The sequence below is a fragment of the Bubalus bubalis genome, chromosome 4 (assembly GCF_019923935.1).
Source record: "Bubalus bubalis isolate 160015118507 breed Murrah chromosome 4, NDDB_SH_1, whole genome shotgun sequence".
NCBI classification, from domain to species: domain Eukaryota; kingdom Metazoa; phylum Chordata; class Mammalia; order Artiodactyla; family Bovidae; genus Bubalus; species Bubalus bubalis.
In genome coordinates this window covers 95,126,212-95,152,656 of record NC_059160.1, presented here as the reverse complement: position 1 = coordinate 95,152,656, position 26,445 = coordinate 95,126,212, and the positions used below count along the sequence as shown (strand labels likewise).

The following is a 26,445-nucleotide window of genomic DNA, read 5'->3' as shown; positions in this document are numbered from 1 at the left end:
TTGTGTGACTCTGGGTAAGTTACTCAGCCCTTAGTGAAACAGAAGCCCTATCAGCTATCCCAAAGGAATATCAGGACAACTAAATTAGACAATGGTTAGAAAGTTCCCTATGATCTGTTGTTGTTGAGTCACTAAGTCATGTCTGGCTCTCTGCCACTCCATGGATTGCAGCATGACAGGCTTCCCTGTCCTTCACTATCTCCTGGAGTTTGCTCAAACTCATATCCATTGAGTCAATGATGCCATCCAATCATCTCATCCTCTGTAGTCCCCTTCTTCTGCCCTCAATCTTTCCCAGCATCAGGGTCTTTTCCAATGAATCAGCTATTCACATCTGGGAGCTAAAGTATTGGAGCTTCAGCATCAGTCCTTCCAATGAATATTCAGGGTTGATTTTCTTTAGGATTAACTGGTTAAATCTCCTTGCAGTTCAAGGGACACTCAAGAGTCTTCTCCAGCACCGCAATTTGAAAGCAGCAATTCTTTGGTGCACAGCCTTTTTTATGGTCCAACTCTCACATCTGTGTGTGACTACTGGAAAAACCATAGCTTTGACTGTACAGACCTGTGTCAGCAAAGTGATGTCTTTGCTTTTTAATATGCTTTCTAGGTTCATCATAGCTTTTCTTCCAAGGAGCTAGCATCTTTTAATTTCATGGCTGCAGTCATTGTCCACTGTGATTTTGGAGCCCAAAATAGTAAAGTCTGTCACTGTTTCCTTTTCTTCCTCCATCTATTTGCCCTGAAGTGATGGGACTGGATGCCATGATCTTCATTTTTTGAATGTTGAGTTTTAAGCCAGGTTTTTCACTCTCTTCTTTCACCTTCATCAAGAGGCTCTTTAATTCTTCTTCCCTGGTGGTCTCATCTGTGTATCTGAAATTATTGATATATTTTCTGGCAATTTTGATTCCAGCTTGAGCCTCATATAGCCTGGCATTTCACATGATGTAGTCTGCATATAAGTTAAATAAGCAGGGTGACACTATACAGCCTTGACATACTCCTTTCCCAATTTTGAATGAGTCCGTTGCTCCGTGTCCAGTACTAACTGTTGCTTCTTGACCTGCATACAGGTTTCTCAGGAGGCAGGTAAGGTGGTCTGGTATTCCCATCTCTTTAAGAATTTTCCACAGCTTGTTGTGATGCACATGGTCAAAGGCTTTAGCATAGTCAATGAAGCAGAAGTAGATGTTTTTCTGGAATTCCCTTGCTTTTCCTATAATCCAACAGATGTTGGCAATTTCTATGATCTGTAAAATGCTATAAACTAATATGATTTTTTTTTAATAGCTCTTTTACATCTAAATCTACTTATATATATTCAACACAATAGAGGGTGAAATGGGAACTATTAAGGTTCTGAACATAAAGTTTCACTCTAGTAGGAGTCAGAACAGGGTCTACCAATACTCTTCACTGTGCAGTGCTAATCTCTGATAAAGATGTTCATCCTTTTTGAATTGCATGACTATGCTAGTTATTCATATTTCCCTATCAAGCTTTCTGAAATTATTATCAGCAATGACTTCGGATCCCTAAGCTTCTTTAAAAAAACATTTCTAGGCTTGCAAATGTTTCAGCATCTGAGAATAGCATCAATTTCTTGGAAATAAAATAGTAAAATTCATTTTAGCTGTGAAAACCATGGAGACTAAGAGTAAGTGATGGGATGAAGCAACATACTGAGAGAGGTGAGTGGTACCTCAGAAGTGAAGGAAGAAGGCAGCAGGACTGATCTCTCTGTTAGGCACACAACCCTTCCAGGAACCTAGAAAATGTGTTAATTTTAATTTCTTCTCAAACAGAAAAAACCTGAATATGACAACAATGAATATACAAGTGTAACTGAATTATATTTGTCTTCATAACAATACAGTCATAAGAAGTTATTTTTAGTAACTTTATGGAGGTAGGGACTCACGAAGGCAAAAGTGCCCAGAACCCACAAAAGTCATAATGTAGTCTAGGGAGTGAGGGAACACAAGCGCTTCTTCTTCAGTGGGGGGAAGAAATGGGCTGTGGAAACAGCATTGACCCAAGTGCCTTTAAAATGGGCCAGTTTGTACTATTTCAAATATGTATCACATTATCACAGGTTCCTAATTCTAGGCTTACAGACTCAAGTTTTTACTCACCTCTGAAATTAATTAAATGTTCTTTATGACCTTGGATACACCCGTCCTTCCACTCAATTCCTTTTATTTACCCCCATATAAACAGTAAAGCTTAATTATCCACATTGACTTGGTTATCCCTTTTTCCCACTGTGATAAAATATACATAACGAAATTACCATTTTTAACCAGTAAAATATTTTATTGTGGTTAAATATGCATAACTTAAAATTGATCACTTTACCAGTTTTTAAGTGTACAGTTCTGTAGCATTAAATTCATTCACATTACTGTACAACCAACATCACCATCGAGCTTCAGAAATTTTTCATCATCCTTAACTAAACTCTCTACCCATTAAACTTAAACTCCCTAATTACCACCCCACCCCCCACCTCCACTTCCCAGTCCCTGGCAACCACCATCCTACATTCTGTCTCTATGTATCTGACTACTCGAGGTACCTCATACTCTGTTTGTTGTTTATAGAGTATACTATATTTGTTGTTTTGTTTCTAGATTAAAATGCCTTCAAGGTTCATCCATGCTGTATGTACCATGTATCAGAATTTCACCCCTTTTCAAGGTTAAATGATATCCCACTGTATATACATACCACATTTTGTTTATCTCTTCATCTGTTGATGGACATTTGGGCTGTTTCCACATTTTGGTTATTATGAATAGAGCTGCTCTGAGCATTGGTTGTACAAAAACCTGTTTGAGTTCCCACTTACGATCACTTCCAGTTGAAGATAACCTTATCCTAGGCCTCAAATATTTTTAAAAACAATTTTTCAAACACAATGTCTGGCAGAAAATAAAAAATAATCATATTCACAGGGAGTCAAGAGAACATGAATGAGAACCAGCAGAAACAAAAGCAGAACCCAGAAATAGATTTAAATACCTATGCGCATCTGACTTTTGACAAATATGCAAAAGCAACTCAAAGGAGGAAAGACAGTATTTTCAACAAATAAGCTGAAGCAACTGGAGATCCATAACCCCAAAAATGAACCTCAAGTTGGTCTCAGATGTATACAAAAGTTAACCTAAAATGGGTAATGGGTTTAAATATAAAACGTAAAGTTATAAAACTTTTAGAAAAAAAAAAAGAGAAAAACTTCAGGATCTAGAGCAAGGCAAAGAGTTCACAGTCTTGATACCAAAGGCACTATTTATTAAAAAACTGATAAATTTTATGTCTTCAACATTTAAAACTTTTTCTCTGCAAAAGACCCAAGTAAAAGAATGAGGAGACACTGGGAAAAATATTTGTATAGCACATATATAACAAAGGACCAATATCTAGAATATATAAAGAATTCGCAAAACTCAACAGTAAAAAAAAAATATATTATCCAATTAGAAAATGAGTTAAAAACATGAAAGACATTTCACTGAAGAGGACATACAGACGGCAAACATTCAGCATCATCAGCTGTGAGAGAAATGCAAATGAAAACCCCAATGACATGTCATTACACATCTCCAAGAATGGCTAAAATAAAACACAGTTACAATATCCAAATACTAGTGAGAACGTGGAGGAAGGTGACCACTCAACACTGCTGGTAGAAATGTATTATAAAATGGCACAGCCATTCTAGAAAACAATCTGGCAGTTCCATATAGAAGGAAACATGCAAATACCTCATAGTCCAGCACTTGTACTTCTGGGCACTTATCAAAGAGAAATCAAAACTTATATTTACACAAAAATCTGTACATAAATGTTTGAGCAGCTTTCATAATATTCAAAAACTGGGGGAAAAAACTCCCACCCACTGAAGGAGGGAATGGTTAAACCGTGGGACATCCATACCATGGAACGCACACTGCCGAGCAATACAAAGGGACAAACTACTGAGACATACAACCCAGATGAACCTCCAGAGAATTAAGTTGACGGGGCAGGAGGAGAAGGGGACGACAGAGGATGAGATGGCTGGATGGCATCACCGACTCGATGGACGTGAGTTTGAGTGAACTCCGGGAGTTGGTGATGGGTAGGGAGGCCTGGCGTGCTGCGATCCATGGGGTTGCAAAGAGTCGGACATGACTGAGTGACTGAACTGAACTGAACTGAACTGAAGAAAGACAATCACCAAAAATTAAACATTGTAGGATTTCATTTATACATTCTTAAGATGACAAATATACATAGGACTTCCCTGGTGGTACAGTGGAAAAGAAGTTGCCTGCCAGTGCAGAGGACACGGGTTTGATCCATGGATCTGGGAGATTCCATATGCCATGGAGCATCTAAGCCTATGCACCACAACTACTGAAGCCCATGTGCCTAGAGCCTGTGTTCAGCAACGAAAGAATCCACTGCAATGAGAAGCCCACCTACCTAACCAAAGAGTAGTCCACACTCGCCACTAGAGAAAGCCCACACATAGCGATGAAGACCCAGTGCAACAAATAAAAAAATAAACCAAAATACAGAAATGTAGAACACATTGGTGGTTGCCAGGGTTAAAGAGGGTGTGGGGACAGGAGGGATGTGGGTGGGATTATAGAAGGACAACATAAGTGATCCTTGCTGTGGTGGAATGTTTTGAAGCTTGACTGTGTTAATGTCCATATTCTGGTTGTGATGTTTTCCAAGATGTTGTCATATGGAGAAAATAAGTAAACAGTATATGGGATCCCTTTGTATTAATTCTTACACATGTGGGTCTATAATTTTCATAAAACAAAAAGTATAATTTTAAAGATTACATATGTGGCTAGCATCCTACTTTTGCTGGACCAAGCTGCTGTACGAGAATCTGTAGGATCCCCTGAGGTGGAGACTTAATATCACATGAATATGAAGCATAATAGATGCTTTATTTAACTGAAAGCAATTTAAATTTTTGTATCTTATCCCTGATCTTCACTAATATGTATTAAAATGATTAATACAAACCAAATATCATTAATATAATGTTTTTTCAATATCTTACTTGCCATTTTCATTTTTATTTTTAAAACTGGAGGATTATTTATAAGTCTAACTAGTAACTTCTACTTACATGTTTTTACCGCAGGTTTACTTGCTGCATCGTGATGGTCTTCTTTTACTTTCACGAGGCAGTTCCTCTTATGACATTCTTCTCTTGAGCAGCTGTTGATTTTGTATCCCTTTAAGTCGATCATAGTCATGATACTGGTATCATCTTTTAAGGCACTACATTTCTTCAACATAGGATTTTTGGTTGCATACTTATAAGCATCTGCAGTAAGATCGTGCCAACTGTAATCCACAAGATTTACAATTCCCACAGGGAAAGTAATGTTATACACAGCATATTTCTGTAATATCTCCTCAAGTTCGTACAGTATTTCGGCAGCAGTGAGTCTGTATTCTTCAAACAGAGACTTTTGCAGTTGTAGTTTGGAAAATTTTAAATTAGTAGATAACATAGAAACACTAGAAGTTTGTGAGACACCAAATGAGATGAACTCATCTTTCTCCCCAGATTCAGCTACTGTAGAAAGTTTTGCTTTCTCTAGTTCTTTAAATATACTCCTTGTAGGACTGTAAAAAAACAAATACAAACTTTAAAGATATTTTATACTTTTTAACCTAGTAATTTGACTTTTAGAAATCCATCTTATGGTATAATAAAAAACTATAACATCTATGCATAAAATGCTAACTACAGCATTATTTTTGATATAGGAAAAAAATGGAAAAGAATCGAAGGCCTTATAGAGATATAGTTAAGTAAATAATGCCATACTCATACAATAGGTCGGAGAAGGCAATGGCACCCCTCTCCAGTACTCTTGCCTGGAAAATCCCATGGACGGAAGAGCCTGGTAGGCTGTAGTCCGTGGGGTCACGAAGAGTCGGACACTGAGCGACTTCACTTTCACTTTTCACTTCCATGCATTGAAGAAGGAAATGGCAACCCACTCCAGTGTTCTTGCCTGGAGAATCCCAGGGACGGGGGAGCCTGGTGGGCTGCTGTCTATGGGGTCGCACAGAGTCGGACACGACTGAAGCGACTTAGCAGCAGCAGCAGCATACAATAGGTAGCCATAAAAATTGTTTGGAAAATTGCTCTTAATAACTTGGGGAAATGTTTATATTATAATATTATATAAAAGCATACATAATTGCATATGTAGAAAGATCTCAAATGTATTATTTATATATATATATTATATATATATATATAAAATATATATCTGGCATTAAAAGGACTAAGCAAATGCCGACCCAAAAGCAAACATTGTGAGATTATAGAAGTCAACTTTTATTTTCTCTTTTTATACTTTTCTACATGAACATTTATTATGTTTATACACAGAAGATAAAAACCAATATGTGTTTTTCAATATGTGTTTATTCAATTGTTTTATTATAAGATAAGACAGAGATCACTTCTTCCAGAAACCCTTCCCTGAATTTCTTAGTCTACATTTTTTGTGTTCCTGTAGCCCACTCTCCACACTCCTATTAGATGTTACTATAGTACGCTAAAATTCTAAAGCGGACAACAAAAATAGACTCACAGAAGACTAGGCATTTCAGATATTGGAATTTTATAAGCCACAGTTTATAAAACAACTAGGCATACAATGTTTAAAACTTCCAAGTGGTCTTCCCCTTTTGGTAATAGCATCTGGGTAATCCAAATTACCCCACCCTGACTTTGGAAGACAACTAGAGAAGCTGAACAGAATACAAAAAAAAATTTCTTGTTAAAGGCAACAGAGAACTAACAAGATAGTGAAGGGCTACTATCAATACCCTGCTGCTGCTGCTGCTGCTAAGTCACTTCAGTCGTGTCCGACTCTGAGCGACCCCATAGACGACGGCAGCCCACCAGGCTCCCCCGTCCCTGGGATTCTCCAGGCAAGAACACTGGAGTGGGTTGCCATTTCCTTCTCCAATGCATGAAAGTGAAAAGTGAAAGTGAAGTCGTTCAGTCATGTCCGACTCTTCGTGACCCCATGGACTGCAGCCTACCAGGCTCCTCTGCCCATGGGATACCCTAGAGAGATGGAAATCCAAAGAGGAATTTGAGAGGCTTCGAGACTGATCAGGGCTTTTTATAGTTTTGTGGAGGCTAAGGGTTTTGGAGTCCAGGCTTTCCAATGGGAGGCTGCATCCTAGGATTAAGAGTTGTCCCAAAAGTAGACCTAGACCAGCACATTCAAAGACAGCTTCAAATCACTGCATTCTCTGAAACTGAATTAAGGTACTCCTGGCTGTTTCTTCAAGCCTCTGACACAAACAAATGTAAATCTCCTTCAGAAAAAGATAATTTCATCTTAGCCCTCAAATTATTTTTAAAAACAATTGTTCTTTTTTTTTTTTTTTAAAAAAAAGAGCTGAGGTATTTATTTATTCATTAAAAAACCTTTTTATTTTGTAATGGGGTATAACCAATTAACTATGCTGTGATAGTTTCAGATGAACAGCAAAGGGACTCAGTCATACACATACATGTATCTATTCTTCCCCAAACTCCCTTCTCATCCAGGTTGCCACATAACATTGAGCAAAGTTCCATGTGCTATATAGTAGGTCCTCGTTGGTTTCCATTTCAAATATAGTAGTGTGATATTTTGGTGACTCTTGCAATATTTAAAACTTTTTCATTATTATTATGTTTGTTATAGTGATCCATGATCTTTAATGTTACTACTGCAAAAAGATTAAAACTTGCTGAAGGCTCAGATGATGGTTAACATTTTTCAGCAATAAAGTATTTTTTAATTAAAGTGTGATGTGAACATTGGTTTTTAGACATGATTCTATTGTACACTTAATAGACTACAATTTAGTTTGATACAACTTTTATATGTACCGAGAAACCATAAAATTTGTGTGACTCATTTTATTGTGATATTTGCTTTACTACTGTGGCTTGGAACCAGGTAGTTTGGAACAACTGATGGAGTTTCACTTGAATATTGTCTTTATAAAATGGTCCACAGCGCAAAGGAGCCACTTGCATTTTTCTTCTAAATTGTAGTTCTATTAGCATAATTTGAAAAAATGGCATAGGTTTTCTAGATAAGTGTTTAGCATGAAATAAAAGGGAACATTGTTTTAAGATCGAAGGTATTTGACATGGAAAAGAATTCTAAATGTGGGGAATTCCCTGGTGGTCCAGCGGTTAGGTCTTGGCATTTTCATTGTGGGAGCCTGGTTTAATCCCTAGTTGCGGAATTAAGATCCCTCAAGCTGCATGGCATGGCCAAAAAAACAAACAATAAAAGAATTCTAAATGTGGATCTTAAATTTTTTATCTCTGAGCACTGGTTATATTATTACATTGATATTTAAAAGCTGGAAAGCCCATTTTTGAAAACAGTAAATATATCTTCATAGTAATAATTCATTAAAGCTTAAAAATTCATTAGAGCTTAAAAATCACTCTCATAAATATTATCTTATCAATTTCTAATACTCATCCTATGAGTCAGCTAGTGTGTTATCCCTATTTTATGTTATTTTCTTTGTAAATCCTATATATATGCATTTGTGGTAAATTTATCTATCGCTCAAATAAAATGAGAGAGATTGGATAAAGACAAATGTCATATGATACTAGTTATATGTGGAATCTAAAAAATGATACAAACTAACTTATTTACAAAACAGAAATAGACTTACAGACTTAGAAAGCAAACTTACGGATTCCAAAGGGGAAGTGGGGGAGGAATAAACTAGGAGTTTGGGATTAAAATATATATACTACTATATATAAAATAAACAACAAAGACCCTACTGTATAGCACAGGGAACTATATTCAATATCTTGTAACACTTTGTAATGGGAAAGAATCTGACAAAGGAAATACATATAACTGAATCACTTTGCTGTTTATCCTGAAACACTATAATCAACTATATTTCAATTTAAAATAAATAAAATGATAGAGACTGTACTTATTACAGTAATTATAGTAACACTTATCATTTATTAATTCCCTGGTGGTCCAGTAGCTAAGACTGTGCTCCCAATGCACGGGGCCCAGGTTAATCAATTTTATCACATGTAAAATGATGCCAATAATTATAGCCCCTTCATAGGGTTGTTAAGAAATTTAATGTACATTTGAAAAAAATAATCATTATATGTTTGGTTTACTTTTCAGACAAAAGCTCAAATAATGGACTCTTGAGTTCAAAACCAGGTTAAACAATCCTTTGTTTTTCCTTTGATGTGGACCTCTTCAAAGTTGCCAATGAATTCACCACAATATCACCTCTGCTCCACGCCCTGGCCCCCAGGGATTGAACCCACACCCTCTGCACTGGAAGGCAAAGTCTCAACCACGGGACCACCAGGGAGGCCCCCGAATTTAATAATCTTGACAAGAGATAGTCAACAATAAAGGGATTGGGACCTGGCCCAGTCTTAAAGTAGCCCCACTTCTCCAGGTACAGCACATGTGAATAAACCATTCAGCAAAATTCAACAGGCACAGTTCTAGGTGCTGAAAAGACAGGGTGAACAGGACTGACCTCTGCCCTAATGGACCTTACATTCTAGTTGGAGAAGGAGAGGAAGGAAAGAATGAAGAGAGGAAAGAGAAAGGAAATTACAGGTAGTGGTAACTAATGATAAAATTAAAACAGAGCAGTATAAAAGAGTGATGATGGGGTATGTGTGTTTGGCTCCTTTGAATTGGGATGTCAGGGATATCTTTTCAGAGGAGGTGACATTCCGGTTGAGATTCAGACGATGATGAGGAAGAGTCAACCATAAAATTATATGGAAGAAAAACATCTGAAGCAGAGTGCATAGCAAATGTAGAGAATTTAATTTAGGGATGGCTTGATTGTTAAATGAGTTCATAGCACATAACAGCTGGGGCATAGTAGGTGTCATGGAGTGGTATGTGAGGTGGTCAGAGGACAAATAGGAAAGGAAATCACAGAAAGGCCTGCAGTTCATGATAAGAAGTGTGGATTTTATTCTTGGTGCAATGGCTGCAGCAGGAAAGCCAGTGGAAGAAAGAGGGTGTTACCAATCAGAGTTGACAGAAGCAAAACTTAAGCCATGCCCTGAGGAAGACATCAAATGAGAAAGCTGGGCAGCCAATAAACCTCTGAAGCTTTATATAAATAGACCTACTTAATGTTCACATGACAATCTGATTTCATCCACTGAATGCCAATTACAAGACCAATTGTGGATGCAAACTGACCAAGTTATGCTGAACCGCATTTAGGCAGAAAGAGTTGAAAATGAAGAGGCAACGGACTTCTGAAAAGAGCAGCAACTTGCTGAGGTCTTGAGAAAAGTTATAGCAGGCTCAAAAAACCCCAGACCAGATTAATATTTCCGGGGCTTTTCCACCCTGGTATTACTGACATCTTTGACCAGATGATTCTCTGTTGTTGGCTGTTATGTGCATTGTAGGATATTTAGCAGCATCTCTACACACCAGATTGACAAGAGTGCCACAACTGCCCAGTTGTTAACAATCAAATATGTCTTTGAAAAGTGAAAGTGAAGGGAAAGTGAAAGTCACTCAGTTGTGTCCAACTCTTTGCAACCCCATGGACTATACAGTCCATGGAATTCTCCAGGCCAGAATACTGGAATGGGTAGCCTTTCTCTTCTGCAGGGAATCTTCCCAACCCAGGGATTGAACCCAGGTCTCCCGCATTGCAGGCAGATTCTTTACCAGCTGAACCACAAGGGAGGCCCTTAGACGTTTCCAAACGTCCCTGGTTTGGAATGGGCTGGGGAAGCTGTGCCTGCTTGAGAACTCATAGGTTGACAACTTTTAAGCTTTGTGATGTATGTTCTAAGACAGGTTGAGGTATTTTAATTTCCACTTCACAAATTAAGAAATTATCGTAATTAGAGGGTAAAAGTGTTGTGGAATGACTAGTTTCATTATTTCATTCATCTTTGTGAGCTTGACACAATTTCATGGTTGTTAATCACAAATCTCTTATTAAATACATTCATATATGTCAAGCATTATCTTTGGGACTGGGGATAGAGAAGTGATAGAGAAGTGATTAAGTAACTATCTTAACCGCTATAGACTTAACACTTTCATGAGGAGAGAGAGGGCAAACAAATAAATACAAATATCATTTATAAAGTTAGAATGTATTAAGAGTAACAGAAATGTTAGGAAGGGGACTAAAGAATACCAAAATGGGCACAGGGTGGAAATTTGAAATAAGGCAAATAATAAAAGTCTTACCACAAAGGTGATATTTAAATAAAGACTTAAAGGGAATAGAGTATACAATGCAGAAAGCTGAAGAAACATCTAGAACAAATTGCCTAAGGCAAAAGTGGAGCTGGGTTTGTTGTGAAATAGCAAGGAAATCTGGATGACTGGTTGATTTGACCACTTTTGCTTAAATCAACCAATAATTTGGCCAAAATAAAGTTCTTCATTGACTTCATAATCAGCTTTGAAATGGCAATTCCTTGATATGGTTTCTTAGGGGATGAGGAATAAGGGAGGACTGGTCCTGACCACCTTATAACCTTTTGAGAATGTAAAGTGACCCTATCAAATAGAGAATAAATTCCATATGTTTTACTTATAGTTAGCTCCTTCAGTGCATTCCAAAAGGGGGAAGTAGTCTTCACATTTTCTCTTTTCCCATATTTTCCTTTTTGGTTTTATCTAAAAGAAAAGAAAATTTTCTGATTAAAAAAGACAAAAAATATCAGTCAAAAGTAAGTTACTTTAAAAAAAAGTAAACTATAATTTGACAAAACTGAGCTATATTATTACCTGATCAAAAAAATAGATGGGTCCAGTGTCCAAAATTTTAATTTCAGTAAAGTCTTCCATTCTACCAGGACACCTAAGAAGGAAAAACTAGAATTCTGAAGTTAGGTTATCATGTCTGTAGGTAATATTTCAAAGAACTTGATGGTTTTAAAGTTTAAATATTTTATTTTCAATGAAGTGTAAAAAAATTAAGGGGGGGCACAACCCTCCCTTTACCTCTACATTCATTTCATAGGCTATTGACTTGACACTGATGCAATCAGGATTTCATGCTCATGTCAATACTGAGTTTCTCAACCTTGATACTACTGACATGTTAGGCCAGGTAATTCTTTGCTGTAAAGTGTTGCCTTGTGCCTTGTAGAATGTTTAGCAGCATCTCTGGCCTCTACCTACCAGACACGAGTAGCGTAATTTCTTACTCAGACAACAAAAAGTGTCTCCTGACACTGCCAAATGTCTCCTGGAAATTAAAATTGCCTCTTATTGGGAATGACTATGCTAGTGTAATAGCCAGGAGACAAAAGTTTTGATAGGGAATGATCTGGTGCTTATGAAGATGAGTGATACTACTGATGGCAGGCTTATCAGAACAGTGCAACTCAAAATGTGGTCCCTGCACACCTATGGGCACCTTATCTTTGACAAAGGGGGCAAGTATATATAATGGAGAAAAGATAGCCTCTTAACTAAAGTGGTGCTGGGAAAACTGGACAGCTATGTGTAAAAGAATGACAGAACACTTCCGAAAACCATACGCAAAAGTAAGCTCAAAATCGATTAAAGACTTAGATGTAAGGCCAGACACTATAAAGCTCTTCGAAGAAAACATAGGCAGTACAATCTTTGACAAATTGCAGTAAGATTCTCTCTGACCCACCTTCCACCTTGATGGAAATAAAAACAAAAATAAACAAATGGGACCTAACAAAACTTAAATGCTTTTGCACAGCAAAGTAAACTAAACAAGATGAAAAGACAACCCTCAGAATGGGAGAAAATTACTGCAAATGAAGCAACTGTCAAAGGGTTAATCTCCAAAATATATAAGCAACTCATACAGCTCAATATCAGAAAAGCAAAAAACCCAATCAAAAAATGGGCAGAAGACCTAAAACACATTTCTCCAAAGATGACCAACGGACATATGAAAAGATGCTCAGCACTGCTCATTATTAGAGAAATGCAAATCAAAACTACAGTGAGGTATTACCTCACACCAGTGAGAATGGCCATCATCAAAAAATCTACACATAATAAACACTGGAGAGGATGTGGAGAAAAGGGAACCCTCCTGCACTGTTAGTGGGAATGTAAACTGATATAGCCATTATGGAAAACAGTATGAGATTCCAGCAATCCCATTACTGGGCATAAACCTTGAGAAAAACCACAATTCGAAAAGACACATGTACCCTAATGTTCAATGCAGCAATATTTACAATATCCAGGACATGGAAGCAACCTAGTTGTCCATCAACAGATGAATGGACAAAGAAGTTGTGGTACATATATACAATGGAATATTACTCAGTCATAAAAGGGATAAATTTGAGTCAGTTGTAGTGATGTGGATGAACCTAGAGCCTCTTATATAGAATAAAGTAGGTCAGAAAGAGAAAAACAAGTATCCCATGTTAATGCATACATATGGACACTACAAAAATGGTCCTGATGAATCTAGCAGAGAACGGACTTGTGGACATAGCAGGGGACAAATTGAGAAAGCAGCACTGACGTGTATACACTATTACATGGGAAGTTGCTAAATAACACAGGGAGTCCAGCCTGGCACTCTGTGATGACGTAGAGGGGTGGGTTGGGAAAGGGGAGGCAGGCTCAGGAGGGAAGGGATATATAATTATACAGATATATGTATAATTATGACTGATTCATATTCTCGTAAAGCGGAAACCAACACAAAATTGAAAGCAATTTTCCACCAAATAAAAAATAAATAAAAATTTTTAAAAATGTGGTCCCTGGGCCAGCAGCATCAGCATCACCTGGGACCTTGTTAAATTGCCCTCATGGGTTTGCAATGAAGAAGATGAGTACACAATAGAAGACTGGGCAGCAGCAACAGCATCAAAGAACTGGGACATGCAGTAGGCTGAGGATTATTAGCTATTATTAATAAGAAAATTTTTCCAAGGCTCAGGCTTGACTCTTTCCAAGGCTGAGAATCTGTTTAAAACGAGACTTGAAGTACACTAAAAGCTCCTGTTTAATTAAACATCTCTAGCTCATTGTGTTGCCACTATGGCTAAAGTTTCCATATTGAATAAACTGTATCTCCAAAATCCCCGGTTAAAGTGTAAATACAGGTATTTATGCTCTGATATATACATTTGTGAAAAACATCATGCTCTGTAAAATTATGCACTAAAAATAATTTGGTTAATGAGAAAAATAAGATTAGGACACACTAGTTAAAATGTATGCCACTTTGGAACCAGAGCACAAAAGAAAAACAGTAATTGGCACCACACAAAGAGCTTGAATAGTCCAAGCAGGCAGCTGTGGACAGAAGATGCCTCAGGGGATATTTAAAATAAACAGAGTAGAAATGCAAATTTATGAGTACTGAAATAATGTGGATGAAGTAGACCTTGCCAATGGGATTGACTTTAAGTTGGGTACAGAAAGAAATTAAACCTGCCAGAATCTAAAAGCCCTAAATCTGGGGGTGTGCCCTTCTGGAAAATGATTCCTGAGTACTAGCACTCATTTTTGGCTTTTTTTATTTTTTAGGAGTTGAAAGAGCTCTTGCCTGTGCAGCAGGTGAACCAAAGACTTTTCCTTGTCCAATTGTTACTTCTGTGACCCCTACTTTACTAGAAAAATCAGGTATGGAAAATTGAGAATGACAATTTCTACTTACACTGAAATCATTCACTTATTTAACAATAATTAGCTAATTTGCATTATAGAAACAGAAATTGTGGTAAAGAGACAAAATGTTTCTTTGGGAAGAGAAAAGAAATAGCTTAAGCTAAAAATAAATATAGAGTGTTTCATATGAGGTCATTATCAGCTTGAAACAGAGAGCAGGCCTTGAAGAAATCAAGGAGGTAAGTATAGCAAAAAGAAGGCAGTAAAAGGATGATTCTGAGATCATCAAACATTAAAGAACTTCAAACAGTTCTAGCATAGACACACAGCAAAAGGAAAGTTGGAGCTATCAAAAACTCAAGCACTAAGAATACCCTACATTCATCAAAAAATAGAAAAAGAAAACCTTCCCTACTCAATCTACAAAGCAAACATTACCCTGATACAAAAACCAGGCATCACAAAAATAAAGCCACAGTTCAAAAAGGTTGCACTATGCTACATTCCGGGCTTTCTGCAACTATGAAGTGGTGGTTATGGAAGCCATGGTCCTCAGTATCCATATCTAAAACGCAGCCATCACCGATTCCACATGTATTCTCTTTAAGGACTTTTTCTTAATTTTTCTTAATCAATCCTGCTGTTATTGCTGTTTCTTAGCAAAACTAGAAAAAACAAAACTGCAAACATTGAACATAGCATTTTAGAAGTTAAGATATTTAAAAGCTTCAATCTATAGAAAAGGGAAAATCACAATAGGAAAGGCAAATATATAGTAAGGATTTAAGGCCACTTAAATAAAACAGTATGTGGATCAAAAACAATTAAACTATAAAACAATGATAACTACAATTAACAGTAAAAGGATAAGCAGGAAGATGTAAAACAAGTCATCAAAATTGAAAATGTGGGGAAGGGGAGTATAAAAATGTAGATCTTTTAGAATGTGTGTGAACTTGTATATCTATTAGTTTAAAGCAAATCGATATAGTTATGGGTCCATATACTTGAACTACATAGTAAGCACAAGTCAAAAACATACAATAGATTCAAAAAAAATATAAAGAAAGGAACTCAAGCATACTACAAAAGAAAATCATCAAACCATAAAAGGAGAAACAAAAAGTAGAAATAAACAAAAAAGAACTACAGAAACAACTGGAAAGTAAGGATTAACATGGCAATAAGTACACATGGCAGCCCACTTCAGTACTCTTGCCTGGAAAATCCCATGGACGGAGGAGCCTGGTGGGCTGCAGTCCACGGGGTCGCCAAGAGTCGGACTCGACTGAGCAACTTCACTTTCCCTTTTCACTTTCATGCATTGGAGAAGGAAATGGCGACCCACTCCAGTGTTCTTGCCTGGAGAATCCCAGGGATGGGGGAGCCTGGTGGGCTGCCGTTTCTGGGGTCGCACAGAGTCGGACATGACTGAAGTGACTTAGCAGCAGCAGCAGCAGCAAGTACACATCTATCAATAATTACTTTAAGTGTCAATGGACTAAATGCTTCAATCAAAAGACACAGAGTGGCAGACGAGATTAAAAAACAAACATGATCTGTACTGTGCTGTCGATAAAAGACTCACTTCAGGGTGAAAGACACACACAGACTGAAGGTAAGAGGAATGGAAAAAGATATTTCATGTAAATGGAGACAATAAGAAGGCAGAGGTAGTAACACTCATATCATAAAAAATAAAAGGCCACAAAGAGAGACAAAGACGGGCATTATATAATGATAAAGGGATCAACACAAGGAGAGGATATTATACTTGTTAACATATACGCACCCAATATAGGAGCACCTAAATATAGAAAGCAAATACTAAAAGACGCAAAGGGAGACACTGACAATAATACAATAATAGTAGGAGACTTTAACAGGTCACTGTAATCAATGCACAGTTCATCCAGACAGAAGATCAAAAAGTCAACAGAGGTCCTAAATGACACAATTTAGATACAATAAACCTGTTGGATTTAATTGATATCTATAGGACACTATATCCAAAAAAATCCAGAATACACATTCTTTTCCAGAATGCACGGGGCATTCTCTAGGATAGACCACACATTAAGTCACAAAACAAGCCTCAAAAAATTCAAGAGGACTGAAATTACTTCAAGGATCTTTTCTGACCACAGTGGTATAGAACTAGAAATTACCACAGAAAGAAAAATTGGAAAATAACAAGCAGATGGATACTAAACAACATGCTACTAAAAAACCAATGGGCCAACAATGAAATCAAAGAAGAAATTAGAAAATGCCTTGAGGAAAAGAAAAATGAAAACACAACTTTACAAAATCTATAGTAAAAGTAGTTCTAAGAGGGAAGTTTGTAACAATACAGGCCTTCCTCAGAAAAAAAAGAAAAACAAAAAGAAAAATCTCAAATAAACAACCTAACTTAGAGAAAAGAACTAGCAAAAGAACAAACAAAACTCAAAGTCAGTAGAAGGAATGAAACAATAAAAATCAAAAATGAAATAAATAAATAACATTTTTTTAAAATAGAAAAAAAAATCAATAAAACTAACAGTTGAATTTTTGATAATATAAACAAATCAACAAACCTCTAGCCTGGCTCACTAAGAAAAGAGAGAAAACACAAATAAACAAAATAAAAAATGAAACAGGAAAAATAACAACTGATACTACAGAAATACAAAAAAATTCAAAAGAGAATATATGAACAATTATATGACAACCAATTGGACAACTGAGAAGAAATGGACAAATTCTAAAACATTCAGCATACCAAAATTGAGTCAAGATGAAACATAATTTGGACAGATCACTGGAAGTGACATAGAATCTGTAATTTTAAAAATTCCCTGCAAACAAAAGTCCAGGACAGGATTGCTTCACTGGAAAGTTCTACAAAACTTCAAAGAAGAATTTACACCTATCCTTCTCAAACTATTTCAAAAATTCAAGAGGAAGGAAAACTCTTACACTCATTCTGTGAGGCCACCATCACCTTAATACCAAAACCAGAAAAAAACAATACACAAAATGAAAACTATTGGTCAATATCTTTCATGAATATAGATGCAAAAATCCTCAACAAAATATTAGCAAACCAAATCCAATAATGCTTTAAAAGGATCATAAACCATGATCAAGTTGGACTCATTCCACGGTCACAAGGAGGGTTTGACATATGCAAATCAATCAATGTGATACATCACATTAACAAAAGGAAAGACAAAAACCACATGGTCATCTCAGAAGATGTGGAGAAAAACATTTGACAAAATTCAACATTCATTTATGATTAAAAACTCTCACCAACATGAGTATAGAGAACTTAATATAATCAACAGTGAACATCCGACTCATTGGAAAAGACCCTGATGCTGGGAAAGATTGAGGGAAGAAGGAGAAGAGGGCATCAGAGGATGAGATAGCTGGATGGCATCACCAATGCAATGGACATGAACTTGGGCAAACTCTGGGAGATGCTGAGGGACAGGGAGGCCTATTGTGCTACAGTACACAGAGTCTCAAACAGTCAGACATGACTGGGTGACTGAACAACAACTTAGGCCATTTACAACAAACCCATAGCCAATAAAATACTCAATGGTGAAAAGCTGAAAGCCTTCCTACTAAGTTCAGGAACAAAAGATGTCCACCCTACCTCTTCTATACAGCTTAGTGCTGGAAGTCAGCCACAACAATCAGACGAGAAAAGAAATAAAGGTATACAAACTGGAAGGGAAGAGGTCAAACTGTCACTGTTTGCAGATGACATGACACTCTGTATAAAGAACCCGAAAGTTTCCACCAAAAACTGTTAAGAGCAAACAAATGAAGTCAGCAAGGAGAGGGGATACAGGATTAATATACAGAAACATGTTGCATTTCTTTACATTAATGATGAAACATCATAAAGAGAAAAAAAAAATCCTGCTTAAAATCATGTCAAAAAAATAAAATACCTAGGAATAAACTTAACCAAGGTGGTGAAAGACCTATGCACTGAAAACTGTGAAGCACTGATAAAGGAAACTAAAAATTATTCAAAGAAATGGGAAGCTATCCCATGCTCTTGGATTAGAAGAATTAATATTGTTAAAATGGCTATACTATTCAAAGCAATCTATAGATTTAATGCAATCTCTATCAGAACACCCATGACATCTTTCATAGAACTAAATAATCCTAAAATTTATATGAAACCACAAAAGACCCAGAATTGCCAAAGCAATTATTCACAATAGCCATAGAGTAGAAACAATCCAAATGTCTTTGAACTGATGAATGGAAAATGTTGTGTAATTAGATAGTGGTGGTAGTGGTACACTTACACTAACAAGCACAGAACTGTATACTTTAAAATGGTGAATGTTGTGGCATGTAAATTACTGAGATTTTTTAAAAGGGATACCCAAGAGCTTCAGCCAGTTCTTACTTTAACTCATTCCCACCTAGACATGTCAACTTCCAGAGATCAGGTCCTTGAAAATATGTGAATGCCTTAAAAAGTACCTACTTTCTGTCTCACCAGCTGCTGCCAGTTTTCAGACTCAAAGAATACTAGAGAGCTGTTGATTCTAGCCCCAAAATAACTTAATACCAGTGTTCCATTCAGAACTTTAAGACCTGTTGATTCCGTTCAAGTCTTTCATCTCAGTAATCCTCAGTCACTGGAAATATAAGCTTGGAAAATCTACATCTAGAATACCCCACTGAGTGTTAACTCATTTACATTCTGAATTTGTACCAGTTACAATGACTTTTTAAGTACCAGAAATCTGTTTTAACAATATAGAGTTGTAACATCTTACATGTTTGGAGGAAGAGTGACTAGCTTAGGGTTTTTTAAGTCAGAGGCTGAATAATACAGTCAAGGGCCAGCATCTTTCCATTCTTCTCCAGATTTCATCCCCAGGGATCATTTTCTCGGACTTGAGAACATCTAAAAGAAGAGGGACTATGTTTTCTTTTCTTTCTTTCTTTCTTTTTTTAAGATTTAAGGAACCTTTTCCAGAAAGTTCTCAGTGGCTTTTATTCATGTCTCATTGATAAAAATTGCAACACATAGGAAGAGCGACTGAAATTGTTGTGTTTTAGCTTAGCTCAATCAGGATGCATCTTTGAACTCAGGACGGATTCACCCGATTAGAACATGGTTAGGCAGAAAAGAGTAAACACCTGGACCTAAACAGGCCTATGTTAGCAAGAGAAAAACTAAAAATGAATTCAGGATAGGTATCCAAAAGTGCCTATTATGGGGATACAATGTCTATGATCCACTTATCATGCATTCTCATTAAGGTAAAACTTTCCAGTTTGACAAAGCCCTGCCTATTGACACAAAAGTCGCAGTCAGTTTTTACACTGCCACATATAAAATTATGGCTTGGCAAGCAATGCTTATCAGACATTTAGGGAAAATCTGAAACATGGAAATGAAAGATCATGATAAAGATTTCTAGTTTCAATCATGATATAACAACTAATATTGAACATAAGACCTTCCACAGTATAACAACTGTTTTTAGACACTGGTCAATAGGAAACATAGAATTCTGATCCCTAATAAAAGGGAAACAAATGAACAAGCTTCAGGATCACCACAGCTTTCTGTGTGTACGCACTTTTCAGACTACAGCACAGGGAAAGGCCAAACAAAGGATGGTGGTGTCACTGAGCTGAGGTGACGCAGATCAGATAAGAGGGAGAAGAAAGCTGCACAAAGAATTGTGCACAGGCAAGGACTCCAGGAGACTAGGTGAAGAACAGCTATTAGAGAACTTCTAGGGAGCTATGATCTGAGCAAAGACCAGAGATTGCACAGGGATGGGAGATGTTAGCGTTTCAACCAACCACAGTGTAGAGATCTCATTAACCATCCCAATAATTTAGTAGACACCCTAGAAAGGCTGAGTCTTAGTAGTAGGGAAAATCTAGCACTACAGCAGCATTATTCAAGAGAAATACAAGATATCACAAACATAAAACTTCTACCTTTTTTTCAAGTAACTAGGAACACGGTGGACCTTTAGACAAAGTGTGCCTACCAAAAGCAACCTACCAACTTTCAAAATAAAAAGAGGGTCCTGCTTGGAGAAAGTGGCAAGGAGAAGCTCCCGTGATATTACCAGAATGTTGGTTTGGGCTTTGAGACACTGAAGGAGGCCATCGAAGGCACCTACATTGACAAGAAATGCCCTTTAACTAGTAATGTCTCCATCCAAGGGCAGATCCTGTCTGGGATGGTGACCAAGATAAAGATACAGGGGACCATTGTCACCTGGAGACTACCTTCACTGCATCCAAAAGTACACCTGCCTCCAGAAATGCCACTAGAACATGTCTCTCTACCTTTCCCTCTGCTTCAGGGACATCTGGATCGGGGACTTTGTCACAGTGGGCGAGTGTGGGTCCCTTGCACTTGCAAGGGACAGTGAGCCTCAATGTGCTCAAGGTCACCAAGGCTGCTGACACCAAGAAACAGTTCCAGAAGTTCTGAAACTGGATCCCTACTCACTGCCCCAAACAAAATTATTTTCCCAGATAGGTAGATAAATAAATAAAATTTCCTAGTAACCTCTTGAAAAAAGTAAAAATGAACAGATAAAATTGTTAATAAAATATTTTACTTAATCCAGCATATCCCAAATACTGTCATTTTAACATGTACCCAACATAGAATATGAGATATTTTATGTTTTTTCATATTAAGCATTGAAATTCAGTGTTCATGTTTCATTTACAGCACACTTCTGTTTGGACTAGTCACAGTTCAAGGGCTTAACAGCTAAACATAGCTAGTGAATTTCATATAGGACAGTGGTGCCTTAGAGTAAAGGTTACTCTAGTTCTGTATAAAAAAGAGCTTAAAAACAAACCTTGAAAGTACCACATTGAAATGCAAGTAAATTGACTACCTGAACAACTATTAAAAAGTTAATTATTAAGAATACTCTATTAAGAAAGACAACAAAAATTGCCCAAAGGAGAGTCTATGGCATCCAGCATAAGAAAAAAATTACTAGGCGTGAGGAAAATTGGAAAATGTTACTCTTGACCAGGAGAAAAAACTTATGAACTCAGAAATGAGAGAGATGATGGAAATAGGGGATACAATTTTTAAAGCAGCTATTATAAATGTGTTACTTAAAGGAAAATATAAATATAATAAGAGAATAAACATAAAATCTTAATAGAGAAATGGAAACTATAAAAAGAACCAAATGGAAATTCTAGGACTGAAAAATATAGTATCTTAAATCCATTAAGCAGATGGGCTTGGCAAGAATTAGATACTATAGAATAAAAGTGAACTTAAAGGCAAAGCAACAGAAGCCATCCAAACTGAAGCAAAAGAGAAAAAAGCAAAAACAAAAAATAAAACCAGGGGCTTCCCTGGTGACTCAGTGATAAAGGGTCAGCCTGCCAATGCAGGAGACACACGTTGGGCCCCTGGTCTGGGAGGACCCACATGCCTAGGAGCAACTAGGCCTGCACACCACGAATGCTGAACCTGTGCTCTACAGCCTGGGAATTGCAACCACTGAGCCCACCAGCCACAACTGCAGAGTAGTCCCCACTCACCGCAAATAGAGAAAAGCCCATACAACAACAAAGACCGAGCACCGACAAAAATAAATAAACAAAGTTATTTTAAAAATAAATAAAACCAGAATCAACAAAGCCTCAGTGACTATGAGACAATGTTGAGTTGATTCAATGCCTGGTGAAGTCTGGCTCCCTGGTTCATAGACAGTGGGCTTCTCCTTGTGTCTCCCCGTGGTGGAAGTGGGTAAAGGAGGTCCCTGGGATCTCTCATAAAAGTACTAATCCCATTCAAGAGGGCAGAACCCTCATGACCAAATCACCTCCCAGAAGCCCCACCTGCAAATACCATCATATAGGTTCCAACATATGAAGTTGGGAAACAAATGTGGTCTATGCTAAATTGTGTGTGTGTGTGTGTGTGTGTGTGTGTGTGTGTGTGTGTGAAATCTGTGGGTCCTCTATAAGTTTTCAAGCATAAAAAAGGTCCTGTGACCACAAGTTTGAGCCCCTCTGTCTAATCCTTTTCCATATTAAAATCTCACCCACAGAACAATCCCAGTTCAGCTCTACCTACCTCTGCCTTCAACTCTAAAATAACCTTCATTCTTCAATAAGGAGTGGGAATCATTAATCGGAGAGATGGATAGAGAGAGCCGTGTAGAAAACCGTCATTTGTCCTCCAGTATTTCATGTGGCTCTTATCTTTCTTTTGTGAACCCTGGATACTGATTCCCATGTAGCCCTGGTCAATGAACACTTGAAACTTCCATGTGGGCAATAATGCTCCTGATGTCTTGCCTATGGGAACATTGCTTAGAGCCATATACATCTTTCCCAAAGTTCAGCCTAAATACTTGGATGCTACATAGAAATTATGGGGAATGTAAAGTTCTATCATTAAGGATCTAATGATTCTCCAGTTATAAAAAGAGATAATAATATATTGTAATATAAAACGTAACAAGATGTTGTTGGACAGAGCTAAAATAGGTAAAGGATTACAGAAGAGAACGTGGCAAGAGAGTCACATTTAATTTCAAGAAAGGCAGTCTTCAAGAGAACAAAAGAGGAGAACATAGCAAGATTGCTGATGAAGTAGGTTTAAAATAAAAAGAACCTTTGCTCCATGAGCTAGTGTCTAGGCTAGTGCATCAAAATTTCTTGTGAGAATTATTTTTTTGATATGCTTTAATTATACTGATCTCATTAAAGTCACCAATGGCTAAAATCAATGGTCTAATTTAAGACTTTGTACTCCTTGATCTTTATTCAGCAGTTTCATATACCTGACCAAACTTTTGTAAAACTTTCTTCTCTTCTTATTTCCATGTGATTATTTCTAATGCATTTTCTCCTTATTCTATCTTTCTTTTGTAGTTTCCTTTACATAATTTCCGACCCTTGTTTCTTATAACACCCTTATTTGTTATAAACAAAACCACCAAATATTAGTGTCCCTCTAGGTTGTGTTCAATTTTTTTTTTAATACTTTTCTCCCAACTACTTCATTCTTAGCCTCTACCACACCCAAGCCTAATAACTCTCATGTCTCTATCTCCAGATCCATATTTCTAACTTACTACTAGATATCTCTGCCTGGATGCCATGTAGGCATCTCAGACTTAAAATGCTCAAAACTTATCTTCTCCTGCACCTCCTCCAAGACCTCTTCCTCCTCCTTTATTTGCTATCTCAGGGAGTGGTACTACTATCAACCCAGAAACCCAAGCCAGAAAGCTGGTTTGGAGTGTCATCTTCAATTCCTCCCTCTTCACAGATACTGGACCATTGCATGTGTGCATCCTAAGTTGCTCCAGTCTTGTCCCACTCTTTGCAACCCTATGGACCGTGGCCGGCCAGGCTCCTCTGTCCATGGGATTCTCCAGGCAAGAATACGGGAGTGGGTTGCCATGCCCTCCTCCAGGGGATCTTCCGGACCTGAGGATTGAATCCATGTCTCCTGTGGCTCCTGTATTGCACTCAGATTCTTTACCACTGAGCCACAAGGGAATCATAATGGACCATTAAGTTCTCTTAATTTTAAATTAGAAATGTTTCTGCAATCCAATCTCTTCTCTCTAGTCCTCCAAAAGCTTTCACATAAGTTCTCATCAATATTGTTATCAACAATAACATCTTAGCAAGTCTCCCCAACCAGCAGGCTCTGCCATTTCCAATACTTTCTTTAGAATATAAGCCATCAGACTTAGAGATATCACTACTGATAAAAGTTTAAAAATGGTTTGGAGAACTGACATAGTCCAGGCCGCCTTTAAAAAAATTGTTGTCTGGGCACAAGAAATCACTCTCCACTCTGTTAGCTCACAATAATAATTTTAGAAGACTGTCCAACTTCAAAATCTACATACTCTCAGAAAACAGTTCTTTAAATGTATTTGAATTTTTAAATAAAATGAAGGGATTTACTTGAAGGGAATCACTGCTCTAGAATCTAAACTGCCATCAGAGTGATCTTTTACAAATGACCATGTTTTCCTAGGTTGAAGACATCTGTAAGTATTACATAAATATATACATTTATCCACATCATCTATATGAATATCATTTTACTGGATTTTAATGGCTATACAGTTTTTAAAAAATACTTATTTTGGGGATGTATTGGGTCTTAGTTGTGGAGAAGGCAATGGCAACCCACTCCAGTATTCTTGCCTAGAGAATCCCATGGACAGAGGAGACTGGTAGGCTGCTGTCCATAGGATCGCGCAGGGTCGGACACGACCAAAGTGACTTAGCATGCATGCATGCATAGGTCTTAGTTGTGCTACACTGGACTTGTGGCGGGCACATGGACTTCTTTCTAGTTGTGGCACGGGCTTAATTGCCCTGCCGAACGTGGTATCTTATTTCCCTGACCAGGGCTTGAACCCAAGTCCCCTGCATTGCAAGGCAGATTCTTAACCAGTGGACCACCAGGGAGGTCCCGGCTACACAGTATTGTTCATTGTGTTTGCATGCTATGGACATGCCTGTGGTAGTTTATTTTAGGCATTTTAAAAAATATTAATTTTAAATAGTCCCTGTCACATATCACCTTGAAGCCTTACAATAAAAGCCATACTCTTTAGGGTAGGGTAGAAAGCCATTTATAATATGGTCTCAATTTACCTACTCCTCAGCAAGAACTTCCCTTTAACATGCCACTATAAACCGAAAAATAATGCACAACCTAAAAGCACAGAGTTATATTTTATTCAGCAGATATATTTAGGACTTCAAGCCTGGCAGATAGCCTTTCATATAAACACTGAGAAAACTGTTCCAAAGAGTAAGAGGGGGAAGCCAGGACATAGAGGGGTTTTTGCAGCACCACAACATAGTCAGAATAAAAGGCTGCTATTAATAAAAGAAAACTAGATATCCCAAGTTAAGGAATTTAGCACCTTTCTATGTATTGGATGATGTACAGTCTGGAATCACTGAAATCATTCCTTTGATATGCACTGCAGCTACCTGGGCCCCGTATCTTGTGTTTCCTCATCAGAAGTGTCCTTAGCATTGTTAGGGGTGACTGCAGTCTGATGGCTGCTAGATGGCAGGAATTCCTCAGAGCTCACCATCAGGGGTGGCTATAATCACTGATAACTTTGACATCCTTTGTTTACTGCCTATTTATGGCAGGAAATATTTTATTTCTCACCACATTCTTTCATGCCTTTATGCCAGTGGCTCTCAGTCAGAAGCAATTCCCTACCGCCCGCTCTCTTTCTCCAATATGGTCTGAATTATATTCCCTCCAATTCACATGTTGAAGCCCCACTCCCAAATGTGAATGAATTTATAACTATATCTGTATCTATACCATATTATCTATATATTTAAAAACTCATAAACACTTTTCATGAAGATATGAAAAAAATCCTCAGTATTTCCCTTAATATCAAGCAAACAAATTTTCCCATTTTTTTCTTAATATATTTCTTATTAACCCATTGCCAAAGGTCACCTAATATGTGTGTGCCTGAAAATATTTAGGCCATCATGAATTCCATACAAATAGAAAAGTTTCAAGACCATGGCTTATTAACAGTAACCTTGGCTAATACATATCACTGTTGTGTCAGATATTCTATCATAAGTGCTTTCTCTCTATTTTGAGATTTAATTTCCATATCCTATGATGTGGCGCTATTCCTGCCCTCATTTTACAAATAAGGAAACTGAAATTTGGAGAGATCAAGTTATTTGTCCTAAGCCATATCAT

At 37.3% G+C, this 26,445-nt stretch overlaps 1 protein-coding gene and 1 pseudogene across 1 annotated transcript in view; one reads left to right on the top strand and one right to left on the bottom strand.

Annotated features, from left to right (window-relative positions):
- The window catches only part of LOC123333320, a 49,804-nt gene that overhangs the window by 17,337 nt on the left and 6,022 nt on the right, over positions 1 to 26,445 (bottom strand). Inside the window, exons 2-4 of the mRNA XM_044941812.2 lie at positions 11,850 to 11,922; positions 11,653 to 11,738; positions 5,144 to 5,649 (exon numbers count right to left, since the gene is read on the bottom strand). Coding sequence (XP_044797747.1) covers positions 5,144 to 5,649; positions 11,653 to 11,738; positions 11,850 to 11,909 — 652 coding nt within the window. The 5' untranslated portion in view covers positions 11,910 to 11,922. The remainder of the gene's footprint in view (positions 1 to 5,143; positions 5,650 to 11,652; positions 11,739 to 11,849; positions 11,923 to 26,445) is intronic.
- On the top strand, positions 12,581 to 21,171 carry LOC102406944 (annotated as a pseudogene).